General features: G+C 43.9%; 1 protein-coding gene across 1 annotated transcript; it reads right to left on the reverse strand.

Moving 5' to 3' along the window:
* Positions 1 to 6,606: 6,606 nt before the first annotated feature.
* On the reverse strand, positions 6,607 to 26,209 carry GEMIN8 (gem nuclear organelle associated protein 8). Its single transcript, XM_034999653.1, has 5 exons — positions 26,096 to 26,209; positions 22,496 to 22,576; positions 18,322 to 18,366; positions 17,306 to 17,744; positions 6,607 to 8,038 (listed from the first exon to the last, which is right to left on the reverse strand). Exons 2-5 carry the CDS (start codon positions 22,535 to 22,537, stop codon positions 7,782 to 7,784), a joined length of 783 nt encoding a protein of 260 aa, XP_034855544.1. The 5' UTR covers positions 22,538 to 22,576; positions 26,096 to 26,209; the 3' UTR covers positions 6,607 to 7,781.
* Positions 26,210 to 27,666: the final 1,457 nt, after the last annotated feature.

The following is a 27,666-nucleotide window of genomic DNA, read 5'->3' on the forward strand; positions in this document are numbered from 1 at the left end:
GACTACTGATTTGGAATTGGACAGTAGGGCCCAGGAATCCGTGTTATAGAGAGCTCCGCAGGTGATTCTTACACACACTCGAGTTTGAGAACTAGTGAATACCACCGTACTTCAAATTGAACATCAGTAGGTCCCTACACCGTATTTGAGAAAGCTGATCTAGACCACTGGGCTCAACCCTGGCTGCACATCAGGTTCATCTCTGATGTGCAGCCAGGTCTGAGAATCTTGGGAGTTTGGCAGATGGGCCTACATTGTTTCCCACACACAGCCATCTTTTCTGCCTCTTGCTGGGCGCTCTACCTGGAGTGTGTGTCCGTGCCATTTCCATATTGCCAAAACTATCCATTCTAGGAACAGACGGAACCCAAACAAAGCTTCTCCTCAGACTGGTCTCTGATCCTCTTTCAATTTCCGGAAGCCCCGTAGGTGGCTTCTATTAGCACTTGTAGCCAAGTAAGACTCTTACATTGTTCTGTTAAAATGCAGCCTCATCCAAAGAAATAGTGTTTCTCAAACTGTGTCCTATGGAGTATTCATGTTCTGTCATATACTAATGCCCATTTTGTGGAACAACTGTTCTTTGGTCAAAACATAAATACTGAGGGGCACCTGGGTGGCTCAGTCCGTTAAGCGGCCGACTCTTGATGTCAGCTCAGGTCTTGATCTCAGGGTTGTGAGTTCAAGCCCTACGCTGGGCTCCACTACTTAAAAAAATAAAAATAAAAACTGAGAAATATTGCACACCACATGATTTCTGCACATCGCTCTTTGGGTTTTTCTCCCATCCCTAGACTACCGTTTCTTCTTGCTTTGTTACTACATTTTCTTTCATGGAGCTGGAATTCATATAACATGAGAACAGCCATTTTGAAGTGAACAAGTTCCATGGCATTTAGTACATTCACGGTGCCGTGCCGCCACCTCTATCCAGTTCCAGAACTAGATTTTCATCATATCGAAAGGAAACCCCACACCCACTCGCAGGCACTCCCCATTTCTACCCCACCTCCAGTCATTAGGCATGTTCTTTCTTTTTTACTTTGAATCTATTTGCTCATCAGAAAACTGGGGATCATATGTCATCGGGTTGTTAGAAGAAACAAGGCAGGTAATTTGTGTAAGTTGTCCAGCACTATACACGTTGGGTACCTAACAAAGGTCGTATCCTTACTTCATTTTCCCTTCGGTCTTGTCATTCTTTCTTTCTTTTTTTTTTTTTAAAGATTTTATTTATTTGAGAGAGAGAGGGAAACAGCATGACAAGGGAGAGGGTCAGAGGGAGAAGCAGGCTCCCCGATAAGCAGGGAGCCCGAGCAGGACTCGATCCCAGGACTCTGGGATCATGACCTGAGCCGAAGGCAGTCCCTTAACCAACTGAGCCACCCAGGCACCGCCAGTCTTGTCATTCTAGTGTTTAAGGTGTCAGATTCCACAGTGCTCAAAAGAAGAAAAAAGGCTTTGTAAATTCTTCCTTTAGCAAAATAAAAATATATTTCCCCTCTGAAAGGTGGCACTAAAATAACTGGTATAAATACAATGACGATAAACCAATATTACATTTCTATTTTTATTTTAAAGCTCTTTTTTGGAAATTATTTTAGATTTATAGAAAGGTTGTAAAGACCATACAGAGTTCCTACACTTCTCCGCCCAGTTTCCCGTATTAACATTTTATGCAACTCTGGTACATTTGTCAAAACTACGAAATCAACACTGGCACATTCTTATTAAATAAAACTACAGACCTTACATGGATTTCACTAGTTTTCCCATTAATATCCTTTTTCTGTACCAGGATCCAATCCAGGATCCCACATGGCAATTAGTCATCATGTCTCCTTAGTCTCTTCTGTGACAATTTTTGTCCTTGCTTGTTTTTCATAACAGGGTTTTGAGGAGAGCTAGTTAGGCATTTTGCAGAATGTCCCTCCATTTGGGTTTGTTTATTTATTTATTATTTTTTAAAGATTTTTAAAATTTATTTGTCAGAGAGAGGGAGAGAGAAAGAGCACAAGCAGGGGAGAGAGGCATAGGGAGAGGGAGAAGCAGGTTCCCCGCAGGGCAAGGAGCCCGATGTGGGACTCAATCCCCTGGGACCATGACTCGAGCTGAAGGCAGATGCTTAACTGACTGAGCCACCCAGGCATCCCATCAATATGGGTTTATCTGACGTATTTCTCACGATGAGACCGGGCTTATGGGTTTTGAGACCTACCATAGAGGTGAAGCGCCCTTCTTGTCACATCAAATCACATCAGGTAGCACAAGGTATCCACAGAACTTATTACTGGTGATGTTAACCTTGAGAGCTAGGAGAATGTGGTGCCTGTCAGGTTTGTCCACTGAAAGTTGCCATTTTCCCCTTTCTATCCTACGTTCTTTGGAAGCCAGTCACCAGTGTAGCCCTGACTCAGTAGAGGAGGGAGACTAAGGTCTGCCTCCTAGAAGGGGCAGTATCTACAGATATTTGAAATTCTTCTGTAAGAAGACTTGTCTCTTCTCATTTATTATTCAATCATTTGTGCATTTCTTTATAGTCCAGCACTATGTTATATATTTGTTGCTCAAATTGTTCCAGTTTGCCCACTGGGAGCTCTTCCAGACTGGCCCCCATATCCCTTTGACATGCCTCAATTCTTCCCCGCCCCCACCCCAGGATGTTAGCTTTTGATGTAAAATTTGGTTTTCTTCCCCACCTGTGCACTGAAATTGCTTTAAGGTCCTTTAGATTACAATGGTTTCTAGATTGTCAGGCCAAAGTCTAACTTTCTTAGTTTACCAGACCTTTCTGTGACAATACAATTCATCTCTTTCAAATTGCATTTCAAAAAACTTATTATGGCATTTTCAAACACAGACCAAGCTAGAGAAAAGAACATAATGAATCTCCATGTGTCCATCTCCCAGCTTCAACACTTCTCAACATTTTGCTCATCTTGTTTCACAGGTCACCTCTCACATGTTCTGCCACTGGAATACTTTATTCTTATGAGAGAGGAGAGGAAGGGGAGAGGGAGAGAGAGAATCTTAAGCAGGCTCCTGGGTGTGGAGCCTGACGCTGGGCTCAATCTCACGACTGTGAGATCATGACCTGAGCCGAAATCAAGAGTTGGATGCTTAACCAACTGAGCCACCCAGACGCCCTGCCACTACAATACTTTAAAGGAAATCCTAGGCAGGGGTACCTGGCTGGCTTAGTTGGAGAAGTGTGTGACTCTTGATCTTGGGGTCATGTGTTTGAGCCCCACGCTGGATGTAGAGATTAAATGAATAAAACTTAAAAAAAAAGGGGGGGGCGTGCCTGAGTGGCTCAGTCAGTTAAGCGATTGCCTTCAGCTCAGGGTCTTGGGATGGAGTCCTGCATTGGGCTCCTTGCTCAGCAGGGGAGTCTGCTTCTCCCCCTCCCCCTGCTCCTGCTTTCTCTCTCTCTCTCTCACTCTCTTTCAAATAAATAAATAAAATCTTAAAAAAAGAAAAAAGGAAATCCCAGAATCCCAGACATTCTATGAATTCAGCTGTAAAGAGTACAGTGTCTTTAACAGGTAAGAACTTTAAACAAACGAACAAAACAAACCATAACCACCAAAAAACTATTACACCTAACAAAATTAATAATTCTTTAATATCCTCTAACAGCCCATATTCAAATTTCCCCTAAATTTTAATAATTTGTTCAAATCAGTATCCCTACAAAGTGCACACGTTACATCCTGAAACAGTCTCCGCCTCTCGCCACTACCCCTTCTGCAACAGACTTTTTAAAAACCCAGTTGTTGAAGAAACTAGGTTTTTTGTCCTATCAAATTTCCTACATTATGGATTTGTATGATTGTATCTTCATAGTGTCTTTTAACATGTTAGTCTACTTGAACTTCCTGTAAATTGGTACTTAGAGTCTTAAGATTCTGTATGTGTACATGTATGTATCTGCAATATACTTGAGATCTCTTTGTATCTATGTATCTGTATCTTTGCAAAAAATACTTGATTGGTGGTGAAGTCCACTTCCCATTGCATCACAGTAAAAGCCGTATTATCTGGTTGTCCCACTTACAATTTTCCCCTTTGAGATACCTCTAGCTCCCGGCTGTCCTCCTCTTTGCCATTTCTTCTCAGTTCCCTTCACAGACTCTTATGTTTTCAAGTCATTGTTCTTCAGAGCCCCACTGTCACTGGCCTATATATATGGTCCCCTTTTCCATATTCCTAAGGCTGAGGACTCAAAAGTCTGTATTTTTGATGCAGACCCTATCCACTGAATTCCAAAGCCCAATATCCAGTGACTGGCAGGATGTCCCTGGATGTTGTGAGCTCTTCAAACCTTGTCCCATATGGAATTTGTCCCAAACCTGTTTCTCATTGTTTTCTTTACCTCAATGACTAGAACCACCATCCAAGACAGAAACCCGAGCCATCCTAGTCTTTTCCTCACCTGCCCAAATCGCCGAGCCACAGAACATCTAGATCCTCAGTATCTCAAGTGTGTCTCCTTTTCTTCTAGCTGCTCTAGCCTTAGTTCTACAATTCAGACAAAGAGTACAAGTGCACCACCCAGGGTCGCACATTCTCAAGCAGAGCTAGGAATAGTACCTAACTCCATGCTCCAGCACAAAATACACTGGAATCTTGCTGAGGGCTGTAATTGGCTCCAGATTCTTTGCTATGCTTTGGATGTATTGTGCTTTACACATATTGTGAATATGGTTGTAGAAGTTGACTTCAGCGGGGTGAAGCAGCCTAAAGTGGGGAGTTTAGGGGTCAGATTCTATCTGGGTTTCACACACACTTCCACCACTGAAAGTGCACTCGGTTAAGTTGGTTAATTTGTCTGTACTGTTTCCTCATCTGCAAAACAGGGATCACATTCCTTCACCACTTTTCTGAAATCCCCAAAGCTCTGGAAACTGGAAGGTATGCGTGTGTGTGTTTTAAATAATTTGTTTGGCAGCCAAACCCTGACTTGACGGTAAGGATTTGATGACAAAACCTGACCTGAATGAAACGGAGGATATTTATGGTTTTTACTTATCCCAGTTAGAATATCCTTCCATTTTACTGCACAACTGTCTTTGATGACAGGCTGCTGGCCCAGCCCATTGGGACAAGTTCTAGAATATGCTGTTGTACCTTTCAAAAGTACAACAATGTCTGTATTCTGCAACACACTTGACCCCAGGGTTTGTCACACAGCTCCTTTACAGGTTTGTCACACAGACTGATTACCAAGGAAATTAGTATTCTTAAAGCAATTACAAAAGTGTGTACCCAGAGTAAGCCCTACAGAAGCGTTTAACATTTCAGGTAACAGTTAACCCTATGAATGCAGTGAAAGATAAACTATTTTATATCAGAACAGAGTCTGAATTTGGGGGCCTCCATAAAAGTGGGGTTCCTATCATAGCTTTTCTGTTAGAAAGAGATGAAATACCAGAGAGACAGGAAAACCCCTTTTGAATGGCACGCCAATCCTCATGCCAATGCTCAGAAGTAACCACGATTCTGAAACTGGTGTGAACTTTGTCCATGCAAGCCTCTTGATTTTCATACATACATATGCATCCATAGCATGTATTCTTGTTTAGAACAAAGACTAATCCAGCCCGGAATGGCAGCAGTGCAGAGGCTGAGAAGCCCTGCCCTGTCCCGTCTTGCTTCCCCGCTGCCGCGGCTCCTGCGCATGCCCCCAGCGGAGCACAGACCGCGATTACCAGCACTGCACACCTATATGCCTCTCCTCCTAGAAGACAAGTTCCCCCGAGGGAAGAGACTAACGCTTAGCTAACTGCAACAGAAAGGACTCAAAAATTTGCTGAATAAATCCACCATCAAATCATGGGTCCCTCCCGGATGCCGAAAAGCCAAAGCATCCATTTGAAGAGCTGCCAGGGGAAACACCTCTCCGTATCTGGAAGAAGTTTCATATATCCCCAGGACTTCCACTGGCACTCTGGCCATTTTTAAAGGCAGGGCCTACATGTCAACGTTTCCTGAGTCTTCACCATGTGGCCAGCAGTGTGTGATTCACAGGCACTAATCCAGTGCGGTCTTCACAAGGACCCCACGTGGGGGCATCACGAACCCCCACCCGTGTAAGGAGCGCGAAGTAGCTGGCCCGCACCTGCGCTAACAAAGCCAGCAGGCCCGGGCCCGCATACTGGTTTCTCTGGGGGAAGGTATGAGAGTCCTTTGTCAAGAGAACGTTTCACTCTCAAATAGCTAAGAAGCTGCTGCAATTACAGGCTCTGGTTTGTATTTGTGCCTGAGCCATACTTATTTTCTATTTCGGTGTAGGAGTTTCACAGAAAAAAACAAGAGCTACTAAGGATGTGAAATTTTATTTATTTTTTTTAAAGATTTTATTTATTCATTTGAGACAGAGAGAGAGAGAGAGCATGAGCGGCGGGGGGAGACAGAGGGAGAGGGAGAAGGAGGCTCTCTGCTGAGCCAGGAGCCCGACGTGGGGCTCGATCCCAGGACCCTGGAATCATGACCTGAGCCGAAGGCAGACGCTTAGCCATCTGAGCCACCCAGGCGCCCCAAGGATTTGAAATTTTAGTCCTGTGTCACCTCAAGGGAAGTTAATTCTGATTTTTGTCGGCAGTACCCAAGCACAAATCACAACTCCAGGAATACAATGAGAGCTTGGAAAAATAAGCACCTGGGGCTGGTGAAAGTAATGCATTTGTCTCAGGGCAGGGGCTGAAATGTGGAGCTAAGTGTTCTTCGGGAGAAACATGTCAATACGTAATCTTTTCACCAACCTTTGATGGATGTGCTAATCTTCTCAGGTCAACATGGGCTCACCCTGGCAACATACTGTGATAACTTATTTAAAAGGCAGCTGGCTTTTATAAATGGACCGTTCCGTCAATTTTTAGATTTTCATCCTCAGAAATGTATTCCCTTCTCAAAGCAACATTCACTATACATAGTAAGAGCTCAATCATACCTTTTCTACAACAGAGGATACTGCAGAGGTGAGCAGGTTTGGGAATTACTGTTCTTCGCTCTCAATTCTGTGACATTCAAGCTCTGTAGAGATAATGAGATAACAAGAAAAATGTCAAGACGGTTATTCTCATTCCATTAGAGCAGCGGGTTCGCAAACTACTGCCCTTAGGCCAAATCTGGCCCAAGGCCTGTTTTTATAAATAAAGTTTTGTTGGAACACACCCACACCCATTTGTTTACTCACCGTCTACAGCTGCTTTCACGCTGCAAGGGCAGAACAGAGTAGTTGCAACAAAGACTGTGCGGCCTGCAAAGCCGAAAATATTCACTCTCTGCTCCTTTACAGGACATGCACGCTGACCTCTACGTCGGAGAGAAGTGGTGTTTGTCCCACTGGGTCATTTTCAGTGGGAGCTAAAGGAGTTCGAGCAGGAGAGGACATCTGACTCATTCAAGGCATGTGCGTTGCAGTTCAGTTGGGTTAAAGACAGGACAGAAGAAAATAGAAAAAGGCAAAAAACGAGGCAGTTTCTCTAAGTGAGGACTTTAATGAACTGAACATTATTAGTGACATCAAAACCAAGCATAATATATATGAAATTATCATTTTAGGTCAAAAGAAAATCTTTCATGTTGGCAACAGTACACATCTTGCTGACTTCAAGTGGCCAACGTATTACACCCAGCCCTGAGATGGGCCCCCTGGGACTTTGGTGACATGCTTCTTTCTCCGTGTAAGAGAAATTTCCCTGAGAAAATGCACAGAAGGAGAGATTGAGTGAATCCAAGAGGAAGGGGGGGATGGCTGGGTACCCTGCGCCGCGGGCTCAGAATTTGAGCGGAATGACCGGCCAGTACTTGGGCCGCTTCCTGTCACAGTGCTTGTCGAAGCTCAGCTGCACGGCGGCCTCCATGGCCTGGATCTTCGCGGCACTGTCCCCATACAAGCGCTTCATCTCGGCCTTGCGCCGCTCGCCAGGCCTCTCGGACGGGGGCTCCACTGAGCGGCGGGTGCTGTAGTACAGGTCGTGGTCGGCGTTCACGTAGTCTTCCAGGCGCTGCGCGTCCAGCTGCTGCTGCCGCCCTGAGAACGAACCGACACGGGGCGGGGTGGGGGGTGAGCCCGGGGTGCGGCTGCTGCTGCACTGCCACGTCGGGCCTGGCTGCGCCTGCCGAGACACTCACTGGGTTCTAAGGCACCAGCCGCACGCCAGTACCCGCGTGCCTAGGAAATGCACCGATCGCTTATCCGGGAGGCTAAGGCTGCCCCGCCAGACACGGCGAAAAGCCGCCAGGAAACACGTCACCCAGCACCATCAAACCTCCACACTGAGCCCCGAATACAGCTCTGCCCCTTTCATCCATGCGGCCTGCCCACAAGCCGCCCAGCTGGGAAGGGCCGCCTGGTTTCACACACTGGACCAGGCCAGCCGGGACACAAAATGCTTCCTGCAAAGTCCAGGGTTGCAAGAAGTAATACTTCCGCCCACAAATGAGGTGCTGGGGTGGGGGGAGTCAGCCCCGTGTTAGAGGTGCCGATTTCATAGTCACCTCGAAAAGAGCAAGTGCTGGTGTCTATAGAATTGCAGCCCTGATCCCCAATCCTTCCACACGGCCAAAGCACAGAGCACGCCAGGAAATGGAGTCACGTAATTCAACACCCGCCCGAGGAAACAGGGCTGAGCCAGGGCAATTCTGCCAATGGAAGGAAGACCTGACTTCTAAGCTTCCTGCTATATTAACAGAACTGCAAGTGCGCCGACTTCCTCACGATGGGATTTGTCTTTCCCCTTCACAGCTTAGCTTCGGCTAAATTTCAAGTGATAGAGTTACCGGATTTTAATCCTACTAATTTAAATGGATTCTTGTAAAGCAAAAAATTCAGTATATTCTCCCCCGTATAGTTTTTACTACAACAAGTCCTACTTTTATTTTTATGTATATAGAAATAACATTAACATATCAATAAGAGAACACTGCATAAGGTAAAATTTAGCCAACCGATAGATTTTTGTAAGTGACTGTCAGGAACAGAGAAACAGATAGTAGAATGCACACATCTGTAGCTACTACTGCGACTGAGAGAAATGCTGCTGAATAAGGAGTGAAGGTGGTTATAGGGGATGAAACAATGACATACATCATTCTTTCCTTTTTTTTTTTTTTAAAGTAGCAGAATGATAGCTTAGTGTAGAAAGGAACCCAAAAGTGAGCAGCAAGATATGTCTGTGGCTAGGCGGTCACGCTCCTAAGTTTGTTCTTCGCACATATCCCCTTGGAGTTGGAAGGAAGGAGTTTTGGACACTTGGGAACACAATAAACGTGGATGGCCATTTCTGAGTTAGCACATCCGCAGCTTCTTTCTTATACCAGGAGGTCACCTACAGATAGGCCAAATGACTGTCAAGCAAGTAAGTGCAATGTAACTGTTCCCTTATCCACAGAAGAGAGATGTAGCTGACTTCCTGTGAAATGCAGAACTGAACCAAAATACTGGCGTGATGTGCAAATGAACAGGAGGTCAATAAGCATTTGTCTCTCAGTTTTGGTCTTTTTGCCAAGTCTGAAACATCAGGATGTAAGTTGTTCAGTTCTCACGGGTGTTTAGATTGTGTACCCCCGCCCTCCAAAGACCACTCCTCTGAAAGTGTGGCCTTTCCACATTAGCCAGGGACAGCAGTTCCCTTTGCCTCCTATGGGAGCCTTGGGCAGTTCCCAGTACTTGGGCTCATTTCGTCGTAGGCCCAGAGGAAACCATCCCGTGGGGGTGGGTGGGTGGGCAGAGCCTGTGCATCCAGAGGACAGAGGTTCCCAGACCGCAATCCTTTTACTCTCACATTTGTCCCAAGACTATAATCAGCCTCACCGACAGATCCAGTGACACAGCAGATGTTCAACTTCCTGTCTAAATCGGAGTCCTTGCGTTTACAAGTTTTAATAAACACTGGATCCACGCTATCTTAGCAAGTGTTGCTCTCTACCGCCGGGATATGTGAATTTAACCTTCTTACTTTTGCATCTTTCTCTTTCTTTTCCTGGTAATTTAACATGGTTCTGCTACTCTTCTGACCAAAACTATCTTAACAGGTAGGCAATCAGTATAACAATCCTACATCGAGATGTTTTCTCTTACGGTTGACATCTATCAACGAAACACTGTTCATACGAGCCAAGTGCAGCTGCTGGTCAACGTAGCCAGTGCAGCTTTCCAAGTTCACACTTGGCAGGTGCTCATGGGTTACCATCACAGGGTTTCAGCTAATGAAGCTCATTTCGTCTAAGAATAACAGAATAAAAGGCACAGGCCTCTGCTCTCAGTTGTCTTCTTGTCTCTCCTTCCTGTTCAGGTTTCCTTATGAAAATTTAAGACTCAACCCTTGTCCTCTCCCTGCCTCTCAAGAGGCTTGGAGCTTTCCTGGTTTCCAGCATGGTGGGTAGTTGCCCTAAAGCACGGACCTAAGGGGCGGGAAGCCTGTCCCCTGCACTGACCAGCTAGTGCTAAAACCTGCCTGTGGAAGTCATGCATGGGGAAAGGGCACGGTTGCCTTCACCACCCCCCACAGTCCCCAGCCCCGGGAGGACACAATGCCTGATGCTAAGCAGGTGCTCAGGAAATGACTGTTGAGAGAAAGCCTGGACAGAGGCCATACATTATTTTTGGTAAACAGCTGTTTCTTCCAGATGCTGTTAAAGAAAAATGATGACAACTCAGGGATAGAGAAACAGATGCTCAAATCTCAAAAGGTGCTGGGCAGAGCTCCCCTCCCATGGGTTCCTCAGAGCCTCCACAGCAGAGAGGCTGCAGGAGATGGGGGCACCAGTGAGATGGAGTCTGATCTTGTTCCTTTATATCTGAATCACTGTGCCTCTACTTACCTAAACACTTAAAAAAAAAAAAAGTCCTAAGGCTAGACTACAAATTTGAAAACCAGTCAGCTTAAAATCAAATGCCCTCAGACTGGCTGGACATTGGAAGCTACAGCTAGCACCTGAAAGTACTTCAGCTTATGCTGACTTAGGGGACCAAGCAAACCTTAGAACAGAATATACTCATTTGAAGGCATCACTTACTGTCTTCTATTTATTGCTTCCTTCCTCCCAGTGAAGGAAAGGATTCTCAATCACTAGCAGTTTTTCTTCCTGTCAAAACAAGGTGAGGGCTCCACCAGATGGAGAATCATCTGACTGAAGCAGAGAAGTAGAACATCATACTTCGGACATAACAGGTGCCACGTCATGGAGAAGTTGATCATTTTTTACTGAAAACAGCTGTGGGACTCAATGTTACCCAGGGCTTGTTTTCTTATAGGCTATTCAGTCATGGGAACTTGTTTTAATACAAATCAGAATATATTTTTAGATTCCAGATTTAATACAGGACTGGAGTGGGTTGAATAGTGTGCCCTCCCCCCCACCCCCCCCCAATTCACATCTACACGCAACCTCAGAATAGACCTTTTTTAGAAACAGGGCCTTTGCAGATGTAATTAAGGATCAAGATGGGATCATACTGGATTAGTGTGGACCCCAAACCCAATGAGCGTGTTCTTATGAGAGACAGAAAAGGACACATCGAGACACAGGGGGGAAACCGTGTAAACAAGGAGGCAGAATTGGAACTATGTCCCCACAAGCCAGTGAACGCCAGGAGCCACCAGAGGCTGGAAGAGGCAAAGCCCCAGAACCTTTGGAGGGAGTGGGTCCTGCTAACACCTTGATTTCAGACTTCTGGCTTCCAGAACTAGGAGAATAAATTTCTGTTGTTTTGAGCCACCAATTTATGGTCATTTGCTACAGCAGCCCTAGGAAACTAAGATAAAGGTTAATATGCATATAGGGCTAAAACAAGAAAACAGTAACATCCTCTGAAGGAGAAATGCTACTGGATCTCATCTGGGTTCAGGACATATAACCTTGATATTTCCCCCCTCGATCTATAAATTTACATGATGCTACTACCAGTGTGGACTTACAGTCTCCAAAGGAAAACAAAATCATGAGGCGTGACTTGGATTTTAGAAGACCTGACATAGCAGGAAAACATTCATTCAGTATTCCACAGATAATTAGCCCAAAGGCAGAACATTTTGGAAGACAAAGCACTAAGACAAATGAGTGCTGAAGAACATTATTTTTCCTCATTTTTCTAGGATTAGCATGTCTTTCTGATTGTATTCTCTGCTATGTTGCCAGAATTACTGATTTTAGCACAACCGAGCACAAGCACAGTCTGGATTTATTATCACGAGTGACTCATTTCTGGCTTGTCAGCAACACACCCGGAACACAGGTGCTCGCCAGCCGGCCTGGAGCCATTTCTGCTGGGTCTTCGTCCTCACCTCCCATCCCTCTCCCCCTGACAAATGAAGTCAGTGGATAATTACTGTTTTCACTTTTAGAATAAAAGTGCATTTCCATCCTGCCCTTCCACTTTTCTACAGCCTTTTATATGCATCTTCCCCCTGGCCTGGTTTTCCGGACTTTGAGCATCTGAACTAGACGACACACACACACGGTGGAACTGTGCTCAGTCACAGGATGCCACGCTTTAATTCCACCCACTAAGCCACAGCGGCTCATTCAATACTGAGCTGTGCGTTGCACTAGATCCTCCAGGTTTTCCACAGAGGGTGGACTGAGGGCGAACTGGATGGGCTTGCAGCTGACTGACTGAAGGTTCGGTCATGAAAACTGGTCTAAACCTTCCAGCTTCGGTGGACACAACATGATGGAGATGTCTCCCATCAAATGTCTAAAAGCACCTCCGGGCCCTGTGGTAAGAACAGCACTTTGAGTGCTAAGTGGCAAGTGGACTTATCCCCTTTCTTTCTCTCTTGATCCCAATTAACCCCCTCCCTCAAAGCCTAGAGCACACTCCATTTTCCACCATTACCCCGTGAAACTTCTCTGATGGCTGAGTTCACTGGCTCTACTCATCACTGCAAAAGTACCCATGGACCAGGCCATAGATGGCTCTTCTAGGTATCAGTTTTAATTTGATTTTGTTTCCTCTTCCCGACTGGGTTTAAGCTCTTTGTGAATATGTCTCTCTTTTCACCCAACGGTTACCCCCAAAACACAGGGGATAAAATCTGATTGGCTCAAGCCTGAGACAACAGTGGTGGCGTTCATTTCGGAGGGTCTTCTTCTCCACTGGGAATGATAACTTTCACTCATTTCCCCTCTAAGTACTAGGACTATAACCTTGCAGTCTCAATTGATGGTTATTTATGACTAACACGATACTTTTCTTAACCTAACAATAAACATTTTTCCTAAGAAATAACTGAAAACACAGCTGACCTTTAAAACTCCACAACTGTCTACTTTCCCATAAGTAATGTTACCAGTGAAGTTTTGAATAACGGAAATATCGCATTAGGAAATGACATATAACATAATCAAAAGCATGTCTGTTCCCACCACACAGAAGGAGTTCTTTATTTATCCTACTTAATTTTTTTGTTATCATTAAAATATGTTAGAGATTATCTGGAAGAGCAGTAATCACAAACAAGAACATGCTGTCCAGTATGAAGGATTTTATTCTAAGAAAAAATTAAATTTAAGACTCAGATGATGATGAATTATGTAACATATATATTCCCGTGGAAGTGAATAATACCGAAAAATCAAGTTTAGCTATATTTTTCCCTGCTGGTGATATTTCATAAAATTCTGTGTTCTCTAGATGATCCATATTCGAAGCTGAATTTGCCTTTACTGAGTAAGTAGCTTCTAGTGGTTCAAAGAGCAAAACAAAACTTTAACCAAGTAGTCACACTACTTAGGTCCCTAATCACTACTAAAATATATCCCAACTGTGTATGTAGCTAAACTTCCATGAACATTACTAGTGAAGGTAATGGGTTGGAAAGCACGATGGGCATTCACACTGCTTACATCTGAGTTCCATCCCTCAGTGCTGCTCGAAGGAACAGTATGGCGCAGTATTCATCCTATATGCTACCAAAAGTGCTGGTGAAAAAAATAATGCCCATTGTTTTTGGTGGTACAGGGTCAGGCCCCGGCAGCTTCTAAATCTTTAGCAGTCAGATTAGACTCCTACACCACAGCATGTTCTCGCCCTTGCCAGACAATGTCCACATCTCCCAAAGACCTGATAGTATTTTCAGGGCAGACCACAGGACACCAAAGCATCGCGGAGACCCTATGACAAGCAGTTTTCAACTATGCTACAATTATACATTTACAAAGCACAAAGAAGCAGAAGCTCGATGTGTTTAGTGCTGTTAGTAGTAGTATGGAAGTGGGTTCATTTTTCCATGTATTTTACTATATTGTCATCAGGCAAGAATGTCCTTGAAATGGATTAAAAGTTGTGTTAATGACTACTTTGATGAAACTGTGCTAACGACTAAACTGGATCGACGCCAAACCTTTAATTCTTTTGCTTTTTAAATATTCTAAGTTAAGAATTTGGAAAGTGCAGACCAGAAGTGACTTGTTTTTTGAAGCCACAGAACATCTTTTTTAAAAATAATGCAGAATCTCAATCAAGCACTAATTAACACTGACAGCATCAGAGTAAAATCAGTATATGCTTAATAATCCACACTAAAGGATGAGTAATTAGCAACTCACCATAACAACTCACATTTCTTGGGCACTGACTTCGTACCAAGCATGGTTCTCTACCTTATCTTTTATTATCTCATCAAGTCTTCATAGTTACCACTCCATTAATTAGGACCCCCTTCCCCAGGTGAGGTGACTGAGGCACAGACTGATTAGGGTAGGTGACCCACCAGCTAAGAACCTCGCGCTGATAAGTGGTGGAGGCGGGCGGGACTCTGTGACGGGAGCGGTTCTGCCACAGCTCGCTTGGTATAATGTTACAAATAATGATGTCTATATTGAAGAATGAGGTTAAAGATGAAGGCTGTATGGGTTTTCACAAAATTCCCTTTTTTATTGGTTTGCTGTCTAGATCATGGTAAAACAAGTATGTACCAGTTTCTTCAAAGGGATGGCAAGACCTGTGCAGTTCACTTCATGTCCCACTCACAGACTGCATTTGGGACAAAGAAAATTCTCACAGGGGGATTGTATTAGTTTCCTAGGGCTGCTGTAACAAAGCACCACAAACTGGGTGGCTTAGCATAACAGAAATTTCTCATCTCACAGGTCTGGAGGCCAGAAGTGGGAGATCAAGGTGTGGGCAGGGCCGTGCCCCCTCTCAAAGCGCTAGGGAAGATCAGGTCCAGGCCTCTCTCCTAGTTTCCAGTGGCAGAACTCCAGTCTTCACATGGCCTTCTTCTTGGGTGCATGTCTACCTTTGTGTGCAAATGTTTCCTTTTATAAGGACACTAGTCATACTGGATTAGGGCCCACCCTAAGGACCTCATTTTAACTTGATTACCTCTGTAAAGACTCTATGTCCATATAAGGTCACATCCTGAGGTTGAAAGGGGTAAGGTTAGGACTCCAACGAATCTTTTTTTTTAGGGAAGAAAATTCAACCCACAACAGTGATGATAACAGTGCAATCTGGAGCCTTGAAGTCAACTCAGCAGATTTGGGAATAATATAAAACAAAATATGAAGTTCATCAAGTTTATAAAGCATTCAAAGCCTAACTCACTTTGTAAAATGCCCCACACAAGCAAAGCAAATTTATCACTTTCTGGGATATTTGAAAACCTCTGATTTAAGGGTCATAATTAATACTGAAATCATTCACTCATTCAAAACAGTATTAAGTGCCAGGCATGACTTAGCAGGTAATTTTTATGGTTTTTTTTTTTTTTTTTTTTAAACTTACCTAGAATTCTACCTGACCAAGGCAAGAGGAGGAACAGGGATGGGTTCTTAGCCATATCTGTAACTGAACTGCTGACGTTGGAAAGACACATTTTGTTACTTTATTTTCATCATCATCACATCTATTTTTTATTGAGTAACTATATATCAAGTTATTTTACATTAGCAGATAATTCAAAATGGCCTTTTGGATGACTGGGGTTTGCTTCCATCCCTAATTAGAGCTGCTCTCATAAAAGTATCCATCTCTGGTGGGAAAAACACGTTATTCTAACCTATGGTAAGGACAAAAGAAACCGCACATCCATCATATTTTTTCAAAAGCTATAAAAAATGGCATTCCAACCAAATGTGGACATGCTTGAACACCTCCTCTCCTTCATCGTTGGAAACTTTTAAGACACTAAAGGGCACGATACTTCATACAAAGCCCACTGCTCCGTTCCTGGTACCCCATGGGGATCGATAAGCCCATCATCAGGAAAACACAGATCAAAGATGGAACCGAAACTTGCCCATCCCCAGACTTCTATGTTTCTGTTTATTTATTTTGTTTGTTTCTATTTATTAAAAAAATCCTAAGTAAAATATCATATAATTAGGACTCAATAAAAACAATATTAAGACTACATACTGGTTACAAGGAGAAAAGCATTTGTGTATCTATTTGAGACACTTCAAATGTAAACAGTCTGGTGAATTTTCATAGTAAAGAGAGCACAACAAGCAGTTCTTGTTCTTTGTAGCAACTTGGTAAGAAATCAAAAAAAGGAAATTCCTGCTTTGCTTCTCCTAACCCTCAGAGCAGACTGTTTTGACATGGGATCAAACCAGAAAGGTTCGAGTCCTAGACATTTTCTCACTGTTTAGGTTCACACTGACCTCTACTCTGAATGGTGCTTAATAATTAAGACCTGGGAAGCCTGCTTCTCCCTCTCCCACTCCCCCTGCTTGTGTTCCCTCTCTCGCTGTGTCTCTCTCTGTCAAATAAATAAATAAAATCTTTAAAAAAAAAAAAAAATTAAGACCTGGTAGCTCACTAGCACCAGGGAAGTCTCAGAGCCGTGTACCAGTGAGGTGACAGCAGTAAGTTAAAAACCTAGCAGTCTCAGGGACAAAACCTAATCCCTAAGTTTGTGCTAGAGGAAGCATCGCAGAAATTGGGAGTCGGACAGACCTTGATTTGAATCCCACCAGCTGATTACTAGTTGTGTACCATGGAATTAGTCAATCAGCCTTCTGAAGGGTCGCCTGCCTCATTTGTGAAATGGGTGGAATGCCCTCGAGGGGCTGCGGTATAGATTAGGGAGCACAGGCACACCCATGTACACACTGCCCCCCCCCACCTGCTGTCTGATGCTCAGCAGATGGCAGACGTACCACTAGCACAAGCTTTGTTCTGAAGCTAAAAAAAAAAAGGCCTGTATTAAAATGCCTCTGGAAACTGACAGAGCTGAGGTGGGACTGGATGTGGAATGTGAGGAAGTTATAAAATAACTTAAGGGAGGAAGACAATGCACAAGGCAGGGCCAGCAAAGGAAGCGCGCGGGGCCGGGTGCACACTTACGGCGCTCTTCCCTGTGCCTCTCGGTCTCGGCGAAGTACTGGCGCAGCTCCTCCGTGATCTCCATGTTGCTCAGGTCGCACTCCACGCCCCCGTCTGACTCGGACTCCGCCTCCTCCGTGGCGGGCCCAGCTCGGCGTTCTCTCGGGCGGGCTGGTGGATGCTGCCCAGACCTTCTGGAATGTGCAGAACCGCAGTGCGAGTCCGTGGAAGCCGGGACATGGTCACGAGAGGGCCGAGGAGATTTGGCCTTGTTAGTGTAAGAGCTCTGGGGAAGAGCTGCAGGAGGGAAGGACCACGGGCAACTGAAATACGATTCCACGGCCTTCCTGTAGGCACTATGGTGGCTTCGCATCCAGGCCATCGCCTGATGATAATGTCGCCAGTATCTTGCATATACTGGATGAAAAGACCAAGGCTCAGTAGCTTTCCGGGATGCCACCTACAGAATAAAGGGAGGTGGAGGCTAGATACCACACAGTTCTTCAAGAGAACCCTCAAATATTGAACTAAACGACACGTATCTACTGAGTATCTTCTATATACCGACTACATCAGGATGCTACTACTGGGCCAAAGAGGACACAGGACAGGTCCATGCCCACAACGGACACCAAGTACATGTGCATGAGGTACGCACAGGACTTAGTTTAAGGTTATGGCCACGGTAAAGTGGGGACAGAGGCTAATTATCATCATTTTTAGATAAGATGTAGGGAGAGATACTGACGTCAACCATCTTGGCCCTCTCTACCTACTGTAACTAAACGACTAGTTCCAAGAACCACATGGACGAATGTCTTCTAGTCCCTCCCTCACTACCCCCTTAACATCTGCTGGTCTGGCCCACTCCTCAGTGCCTGGACAAAAGCTGTCTAGCAACCTACCCAGTGGTGCTTTTACTTTTAGCTTTTGGATGTATTTGTTTCTTTGGTCTTCTCCATCATGGAATGAGAATACCAAGACTCTAAAAGGCTAAAATTTACCCTTTCCTCATGAGTTAAAAAAGAAAATCTTACCTCTGCTGCCATCTCTGATTGTGGACGTCCAAATGGGCACTGAGACTAGGAAAGAACAACCACAGTGCAAACATCTGGTCAGTACACGTGGGTGATATTTGTGGCTACTTCACGGTTTACAGAGCAGCTCCTCAGAGGCTGCCTCTTCCAAGTACCATGCCTGATCTTCACGCAACATATACTATAGGGCCCTGGCACCTGGGGAGGGATCCCCTTAGGTATGATTAAGTGGCTCAAAGGACACTGCATTTTTCAAATATTTGTTTACCTATTGAAAGTAGACTGGAAAGAACCATAGTTAGTAGCTAGTACCTGTATAAAAAATAATAATATAAAACATGAACTAAAAATATACAACTATTACTTAATTTATTAATCCTTAACTCATGCCGATGCCTATTTAAATTAACCCTAGATGTCCCCACGGCTTGAACAGAATACATCTTGCCGACTCACTGGAAATCATTGTTGGGTCTTGCCTCAGATCTGGGACTTGGAGAAGCCTCTCCAAATGAGATCTCTCTCCAGCCTGGGTTGTGCCCTGGGCTTTAAGCCCCCAAATGAGCCTTGTTTTGGTTTGGATTGTAGTAAGCATCTCTCAGCCAGTGTGTGACACCACACTCTCCCTGCCTAACCACTCTGCGTCTTTGCAGGAGAAACTGTTTCATGGAGACTCCCCACCAAGTGCCTGCATAGAACGCCTTTGCTCAAGAGCCTTGCTCGGCCAGGATTTACCCCTTTCTCCCCTACCTACCTGCTTGTGATTTATTGATATGGCAGAAAATACCTAAAGGTAAAGTTTAATCTGCAGCTGTACCTTCTATGAACTATTTAAAACGATTTTTTCTCCTTCCTGTTCAGGACTTCAGAGCTACTAAAATGCCAGCATACATCAGAATGTACTTTAAAAAAAAAAAAAGTTAAACAAAATATCCTGGGGTATCTGGCTGGCTCAGTCGGTAGAGCATGCAACTCTTGATCTCAGGGTCATGGGTTCAAACTCCACACTGGGTGTAGAGATTACTTAAAAAAAAAAAAAAATTAAATAAAAAAACAAAAACAAAAACAAAAACCACCCAAAAGTAATATCCTAAAATGCACGAGAAATGAAGCATCTGTGAGATGAAACCACTAACACAATGTAATGCTGAGCAAACAGCTACTTGGGTTTTGAAACTCTGGGAAATCAGATATCGAAGGAGGCCTGTTTTTCCTCCTTCACTTAATTAGAGGGCAGAATTTAAAAATCTCTAAGCCTTAAGAAATAAACTCGACTTATTTTGTAATCTCTATCAGATGTTTTACTATGGTTAATGTGGAAAACTGAGATGTTAAATTGACCACATCTTTTAAGATTTAGCCTGAAGAGAACCATTCACTTTCTTTTAAAATATAACAGGCTTTCCAATAGGCTATTTCTAAGAGGTTTGACCCGATCTTCTGTAAATTTATCTTAAACACAGCCCACACTTCCTGTTCCCTGTTCTAAATTCAGGAATACACACACATGCAGTGAATGTAAACTGGAAAAAAGCCAACCAATGCAGTGAAAATATAAATGTAAATTAAGTTCACATTACTTTAAAACTGTAATTTAAAGGTTTAAAACGTGAGCAATTATCTGAAAACCTGGCTAACTGCCTATGTGCTTTACAAACTACTAAAGAAATATAAAAGTCAATACAATTAAGGGGTTAACGACCCAGAGAAGTAACACTAACACAAATGAAATTACAGTAGAAATCAGTACATACTTGAGTGCTAAACTGTAAGGTGCAGCCTGGAAGTGGCTAATTCATTCCAGCCCAATTTCGTATTTGTATCACCGAAATCTGAATATTTTTCTGAGAGTCTGCAGCACATAATGCCTTTAAAGTGAACACCATGTGTGTCTTAATCAAATTTGTTTTAGAGATTAACAAGTAGCATAAGAATTAAATTTGAAAAGTCTAGGAGGCATCTGCATGTGTTCTGGAAATTAAGAGTTTTGAATCTAGACTTTGATGCCTCATAAAACGTACTTAGAACCAGATCAACGTAAATATTAAATATCCTGAACTGGGAAGTCTGGATTCAGCCTCAAATATGCCATAAACATTACTGTAATTGAACACTACTGCAGACCTTCGGAAATCCTGTTTTTATTTATAATTGGGAAAATCCTGCCTGGCTTTAAAAGTAATAGTACCAGTATTGTGAAAATGTACAAGATGGCTTATGAGAGGTTCCACTTTGCAGAGCTAGAAGTGTAGGCATGCGCAATCAAGTAGATAACTGTTTAAGAGGCTCCAGCGTAATTCATCACGTTCACCAGGCTGCTTGAATGTAAATGGCTGTGATTAAAGGGGGCATGGAGAGTTAATCTGAGGAGAGGCTACTTATTTATGCCTTTGATTTTGACAAATAATTTGCTAGAAGGGCTGCCATGTTACACTGTCTCAGAGATCACGCAAGGCAATGCCCTAAGCGCTTCTGCAAGAGGAAGCCAGGACAGTGGGCTGAGATGGCTGAAGAAAGCCGACTCCAGGGTCTGGAGCACAAGCAGCTCTGATTCAGCCTGGTGCGCCAGTGCCCTATGAAGTAGACCAACGAGTCGGCTAAGGCACTGGCCTCTTTCAGGACCCAGGCCATTAAGGAAAGCTGAATTTATCTTAATGATGGAATACGGGCGTCTTTGACATCGATTTTATTCTAATAGTGCTTTCCTGTTTTGGCCGCTGGGACACTTACGATCAAATCTGCTGCCATTCTCCGGCAAGTTAAGAGTCCTGGAGCTGTGTGTTGCATATGCTCATTCACCCCTGGCTTTATTATTCTTCCTCCCCAAATTCCAAAACCTATGTATCATATTCTTTTACATTTTAAGTATTGGAAGATTCCTAAAATCCTACAGATATTCCATTAAAAGTAATTCCTGAGAATGAATGACAAATTAAGTAAACTCTCAGAAATCAAATGAAAGAAGGCCTAGAAAAATATGTCTAAAGGAGTAGCAGCTTACACGCAGCTTTATAATTACTGGCTTCTCTTTCCAGCATTACTCTTGGTACTTAATGCCAGCAAAATTTTTCTGTAAAGGGTCAAACAGTAAATATTTTGGGCTTGTGGGCTACATACAGTCTCTGTCACACATTCTTCATTTTCTTTAAATTTAAAAACAATCTGGGTGCCTGGGTGGCTCAGTCGGTTAAGTGGCTGTATTCGGATCAGATCATGATCTCAGGGTCCTTGGATCGAGCCCCGCATCGGGCTCCCTGCTCAGTGGGGAGTCTGCTTCTCCCTCTCCCTCTGCCTGTTGCTCCCCGGCTCGTGCTTTCTCTCTCAAATAAGTATCTTTACAAATAAATAAATAAATTTAAAAACAACCTTTTGACAATGTAAACACCATTCTTAGCTCCCAGGCAGTAACAAAAACAAGCTGTGGGCCATCCTTGGCCAGTCCCTATTTCATGTGAATACATTATTCAGCTGCACTGACTCTGCTTTCAGTACGCAGGGGGCTCTCATTGTTGCTCGCTCTCCACTTGGCAAACCATGGAGGAACTTTGTGATTCTCACTTGTCTCATAAATGATTAGGCTTGGAGTAAGCCTAGTGGAAGCAAGACAACTGTGATGAGGACCACCAGCAATCTTGGTGACCAGTTTCTAATATCTGGGACAAAAGAATTGTCTCCATGACTAAATAAGGAACTTGGACCATTTCTTAAAGATCTACATAGATATTTAAAGACTTAATTTAAAAAAACCAAACTCCTGCAATCAATTGGGCTTAGAATGCACGTGTTGTGCCATGATTTCTGACGGAGGCCCTACTAGCTGCCATGGGCTGGACAGCAACCCAACAAGGATGGGGAGCAGGAGAGAGCTCCGAGTCTCTTCCCTGGAAGAAGGAATACAAATCCCTTCCTGCTAAGTGCATCAGTTAGCTCCTAAGGGAAGGTGAGAACCTCCTCTAAGAATGGGTCCTGTGAACTTTTTCAAACCGGCTACTCTTTCCACACAGAGAACTTTAGGACCTAAAAAAAATGCCTGGGTTTCTGAAAAGCCAACATGAAGCTAATTCTAGATATTAAAGCAACACTTTCAGCCACCAGTTCAAAGAGAAGCAAGCTTATGGTTACAGCAGATTTAGATGCCTTTCAAAGGTCTTTAATTTTATCTTTCATTCGCCACCTCTTTGGGAGTGTCTCCTACTCTTGCGGCACACGTCTTCATGGACTGAACAGCAGCTTTCCTCCTAATGGGATGGCGGAGCTGAAAGAAAAGAGGATGGCAATGTCAGGGCAGGCTGGGACCCACAGTTCACCAAAACGGCAGCCCTCCCCGGCGAGCACAATGGCATAATAGTCAATACCCAGCTGAGCCCGGGCGGGCACAGAGACCGAATTCATTGTCTGTTCTCAACCACCAGAGAAGGAAGGAAAAAAACAGCACTGAGGTCATTCAGGAAACACTGTCGAGGCCCGGGGCCCACAGGCAAGACAGTGCTCTGGGTCTTGAACCATATATTTTCCCATGTAGCCTTTCTTAAAAAACACACGCATTCTTCAATGAATCTGCTTATCCTGGAAATGTATTTTTAAATGCATAAACATACATGAGGAATAACAGACAAGAGCTTTGTCGTTTTCAATGGAAAAAATCCAACTATTTCCATCAAGTCATTAAAAAATTCCACAAGTAATGTGCTTTGTTGAAAGGTAGGGAGAGCATACATATTCTTTTTAGTGCGTATTTCTATTCCTGTAAATATAGGATCTAGGATGTGTCATCGCAACCAATAAATAAAATAAAAACACGAATTCCCCTCAAACAATAATGTACACTCCGCAACTGGATTTCCTCTCTATCCTCCTTTTCCAGCAGAATTCTGAAAATGAAATACATGAAAACTCACCTGCTTTGATTTTTGCATAGAAACACACTGGAGGTCAGTCATTAAGTTATGCTGGCTAAAGCCCCTAAAGTCAAACCTTTCCGATAAGGCTCCCAGTGATTTGGCTCTCTGAACCAAACACATAATTTGGAGGATCTAATTTAGGCCTTCGGTATATGTTTCAGGGTAGAAGGGGGTCTGCTGGAAATTGCTCAAAATAAATGAAGGTACAATGAGAAATGAAAATTACATGAATCGAGTCATGTGGGGTTCTAAGGAATTTCTGTATATGTAGTAATAACCCTATCAGAGAAGATGTCTTCCAATAATGCATACACCAGTAGGAATTTCCTCAACTAAGACAATAAAAGGTTTTCTGACAGCCTTGCTTCCGGCCCACCACCCCCGGCTGCCTGATGGCAGTTTCAACTGGCTTGATGCACTCATGGGCTCCCTCCTGTGGCTTAGCATGGTCCCTGCTGGCTAATGTGGACAAAGATGGCTCAAGACTGAATGTCTTCCCACCCTCAGGAGTCCAGCCTCTGTCTTAAGGCCAGACAAAGGCCTCCCACAAGGGTACATACTACCCCCGGTTCAGAGAGCCCGCACCTCTCTGTCTACAACAACCATCGTTAAAACTGATGGGCGAGGGAGCCAAAAAAGTTTTATTTCCTTTTCATTCCTTCAACCCCAAACTCTCTTCCGGACGTTGCAGTTAGAATGTCACAAAGGCAGGCCCAGCATGGGGAAGGAGGAAGAATGAAAGGACATAGTTAAGCGTTCCTCTTTTTTTTTTTAAACACAAATAACTTTCCACCCACAGAACGGCATTGTTTGTCAGCAGAGTGATGGATTTGTGAGTGGATTTATTTGCAAGTTCACCAAATCCCCATGTGCCTAAAGTCAAAATCTTAAGTGAAATAGGAGGCCACTCAAAAACAAAGTGGACCCTCTGACTTATGAACACAACACGCAATGGGAGAGTTGAAAACGGGAATAACAAGAAGGACATAATAGTTATACAACTCAAACGAGGAAACAGTTAAGTTCAATTCACTGCAAGTTTATCGCTCACAAAGCAAAACCTAGTGTGACTGTAAAGGACTAAGGGTTAAACAGGCAGGTTATGCAAGTTCAGAGCCTATCAGCAAAAGCCATGACTAGTTTAAAGTGGTTAAGCCCACCAGATTTCAGGAGCTTTATTTCAAGTTTACTTCTATAAACACATACATGGTAATTCCATTTAATCGCTGTGTTTTCTGAATTTATACGGCACTCACTACATCCCACCTATTTAATCAATTACTTGTAGGCATGGATTCTGCAATCTATTTCTTTTAAATTTCCTATTTTCCTTCCAGCATAAAAACCATAGCTATATTTTCCTGCCTTTGGATGCTGGTGAGATTGTTGTTTCCTGATAATAGTCTCTCCTCCTCCTTCTACCCTCCCTAAATAAACTGTGTAGCTAGTCACTCAAGTAACCGTACAGCTCCAGATCTTTTTGGAAAGCAGACGTTTAAATACATTAATATGTTTTCAAAAGTATTTTTAATTCATCTGATATTTGATCAACCACAGTTATGCTCTTTTTTCACTTGTCCAACTGTTTTAATTTCCTATTGGAGAGAAGGGGTCCAAGAGTTCTGTACCTAGTTTGTAATCTCTCCAGCCTCCACTCTGGCCTTAATTGTTCAGTTTTCCCCCATCCTTCTTATCTCACCCCACCCTTAAATGCTGGATCCTAAAACCCAAAATAATCCTTCACCATCTGTAAAACAGTTTTAGAATGAAAATTTCTCTCTGGAGCTTTAGTTTATATACTTTCCCAGCACAGCAATGAACACAGAGGAGATCTGTATACCTTACTGTGAACCTGTCTTCAGTTACTATCCCAAGTCACTAACCAATTTACTATCCCAAGTCACTAAACAATGATCTTTAAAAACATATGGTATCTCTTGTCATTGCCATCCCAAAGGGGCTGTTATAAACTGTATTTGCAAATGTTATCTCCACCCCACAATTCATGGAAATCCTGAGAGTAACTAAGCCCAGAAGTGTTATTAATCTTTGGTCTAGACTTTCTAGTAATGTTCTGACTTAAGGTGCAAAACAGCTGAATACAAAACCTAGCCTATGAAAAAACTTTAAAAATCATTCTTGAAACAGATAAGATTGTTCAGAACCATCTGATCTGTACTAAGGAACTCCCAAGATTTCAGAGCTAAAAGGTACTTCGTTGGTCCCTGTTCAACTCCACTTAATTACTGAGGAAGTGGGCAAAGACCTTCTCCACCTCCACGGGTAAGGCGCATAAAAGACCACAGGTGCCAAATGTTCTCTAGATAATTTCCACTAAAATTTCTGACCTCCCACAGAGGTCAAAGTGGGAGGGAAAAGAATGAAAACCCCAAGTTTTGAGTAGAAGAGCCAATATTCCAGACATCCCTCCAAGGATGAGGCTGCTCTGGGCGACGTTCTGTTCAGATACTGGGCTGTATGGCCTAAGTCAGAATTCATCCAGACTTAACACAGTGTTACTCAGCACCTCAGAATCACGTGGGGGAGGGGGGAGTTTAATAAAAATGCCGATGCCTGGGTCCTACTTCTAGAAATTCGAATTTAATTGGTCTGGGATGGGCCCCCGGGCATCAGAATTCTTAAAAGTCATCCAGCGATTCCGAAGCACGGCGGCTGAGAGTCTCTGGAACCAGTCCCCTGTCACAATTAACCAGCAATGATTTAGGAATCTCACGGGCCCCGCGGGATGAGGCTAATTACGACACCGTGACAGGCAAGCCCTTGGCTCTCCCGCCATCTGCGGAAGCCAGGGTCCGGGGCCTCCAGGCTCCTCCCTCACTCCCCAAAGGAAACCCAGCCGTCCCCGGAGTCACCTCGTGGGCTCGTTGCTCGCGGATCTCGGGCGGTGGGCGAGCAGGGGCCTATTTCCTGTGAGGAGACGGAAGGGGCGCGGGAGGGAGGGGCTGTTGCCCGGGAGACCAGAAATGCACTTCCGGCGAGGATCACGTGACACGCGCGCCGGAAGTCCGCGCACGGCGCCGCTGACGCCACGTCCGCTCCGCGTTCTGCGCCACGTGTGCGTGGGGAAACTGTCGTGAGATGAGGCTCCGCCTTCCGGGGCGGAGCGTAGGGAAACGCTGGAGGAGGGTGATGGGCCAAAGGTCCCGGCGCGACTCCGGCGCCTGGGCGCCGGGTCTCCACCTGTACCTCGGGTGACGGGTCTGGCGCGGCGGGAAGACGAGGGTTGTTTCTGCACCGCCCTCGTCCCTGGGCCAGTTCCTTGACTGTCGACTTTTCACCCTTCTCTCAGCTCTCTTATCTTCCTCTTTTCTTTAGTTAGACTTTTCTTTCTTTTTTTTTTTTTAAACTGGCAAGGCTAGAGGTCGTGGCCCAGGAGGACACGCCCAGGCTTTGGAGATAGCGTTTAGTTTATTAACCTCGCGAGCCTCGGGTTCTCGCCCGTAAGATGTGAATAATCTGCCCTAGTGCAGTGCCTGGTGCGATATAGCCGACCAAAGTTAGTACCTATTAACATTATTTGTATTGCAGGCATTATCAGCAACACTTGCCCTGTTAGCATCACAGAGGATTCGTTAATAACCAAGCAAAATCCACCGAAGTCTAAGTGGCATATCCTTTCTGGGGTAATAATTTGGCAAACCGCGGCAAGAGCCCTAAAAAGGGCATACTTTTGTCTTAGAATTTTCACTTCTGGGAATTCATTCCAAGGAAAAGCAGACGTTAAACCGGATGTTCATTGCAGAATTATTTTTAAAAGTGAAAACGAAAAAACAAGTGCTTAATAAGAGCAAGTGGCTAAGTCAATTAGGCTCTACCCGTAGCGTGAATATTACTACCCATTCCTATATTACAGAAGAATCAAACTGTATAGAAAATTAACATATGTACTGGCTGCCTACTATGTGTCAGGTATTATTCGGTATCTGCACTGTCCATTGCAGCCACTAGATGCGTGTGGCTGTTGAGAGCTTGCAGAGTCTGAGCTGAGGTGTGCTGGAAGGGTAGATCACACCGTGGATTTTGAAGACTTAGTATGAGACAAAGAATATAAAATACCTTATTTTGCCAGTGGTAACACGTTAGGGAAGGACTGTTTAGGTTAAATAAAATGAGATTAAAATTAATTTCACCTTTCTCTTTTTACTTTCTTAATGTGACTGCTAGAACATTTGAAATGACATAGGTCCCACGCATCATTATATATTTCTATTGGACATTGGTATTCTATTTACCAGATATACAGTGGTGAACAAGACCGTTTTTGTCCTCATAAAAGTAACACTCAAGTACAGCATGGACAATGAACGGGTAAATAATGTCATTGTATATCTTGGTTATATGAGGAACATAAAGTGAGGGTAAGGGCCAGAAAAGGTGTATATATTGAGGGTGGTTATTTTAGATGAGAGTCTTCCTCCCCTGT

This window comes from Mirounga leonina, unplaced genomic scaffold (assembly GCF_011800145.1).
Source record: "Mirounga leonina isolate KUSES-001 unplaced genomic scaffold, KU_Mleo_1.0 Mir_101595, whole genome shotgun sequence".
Classification (NCBI taxonomy): Eukaryota; Metazoa; Chordata; class Mammalia; order Carnivora; family Phocidae; genus Mirounga; species Mirounga leonina.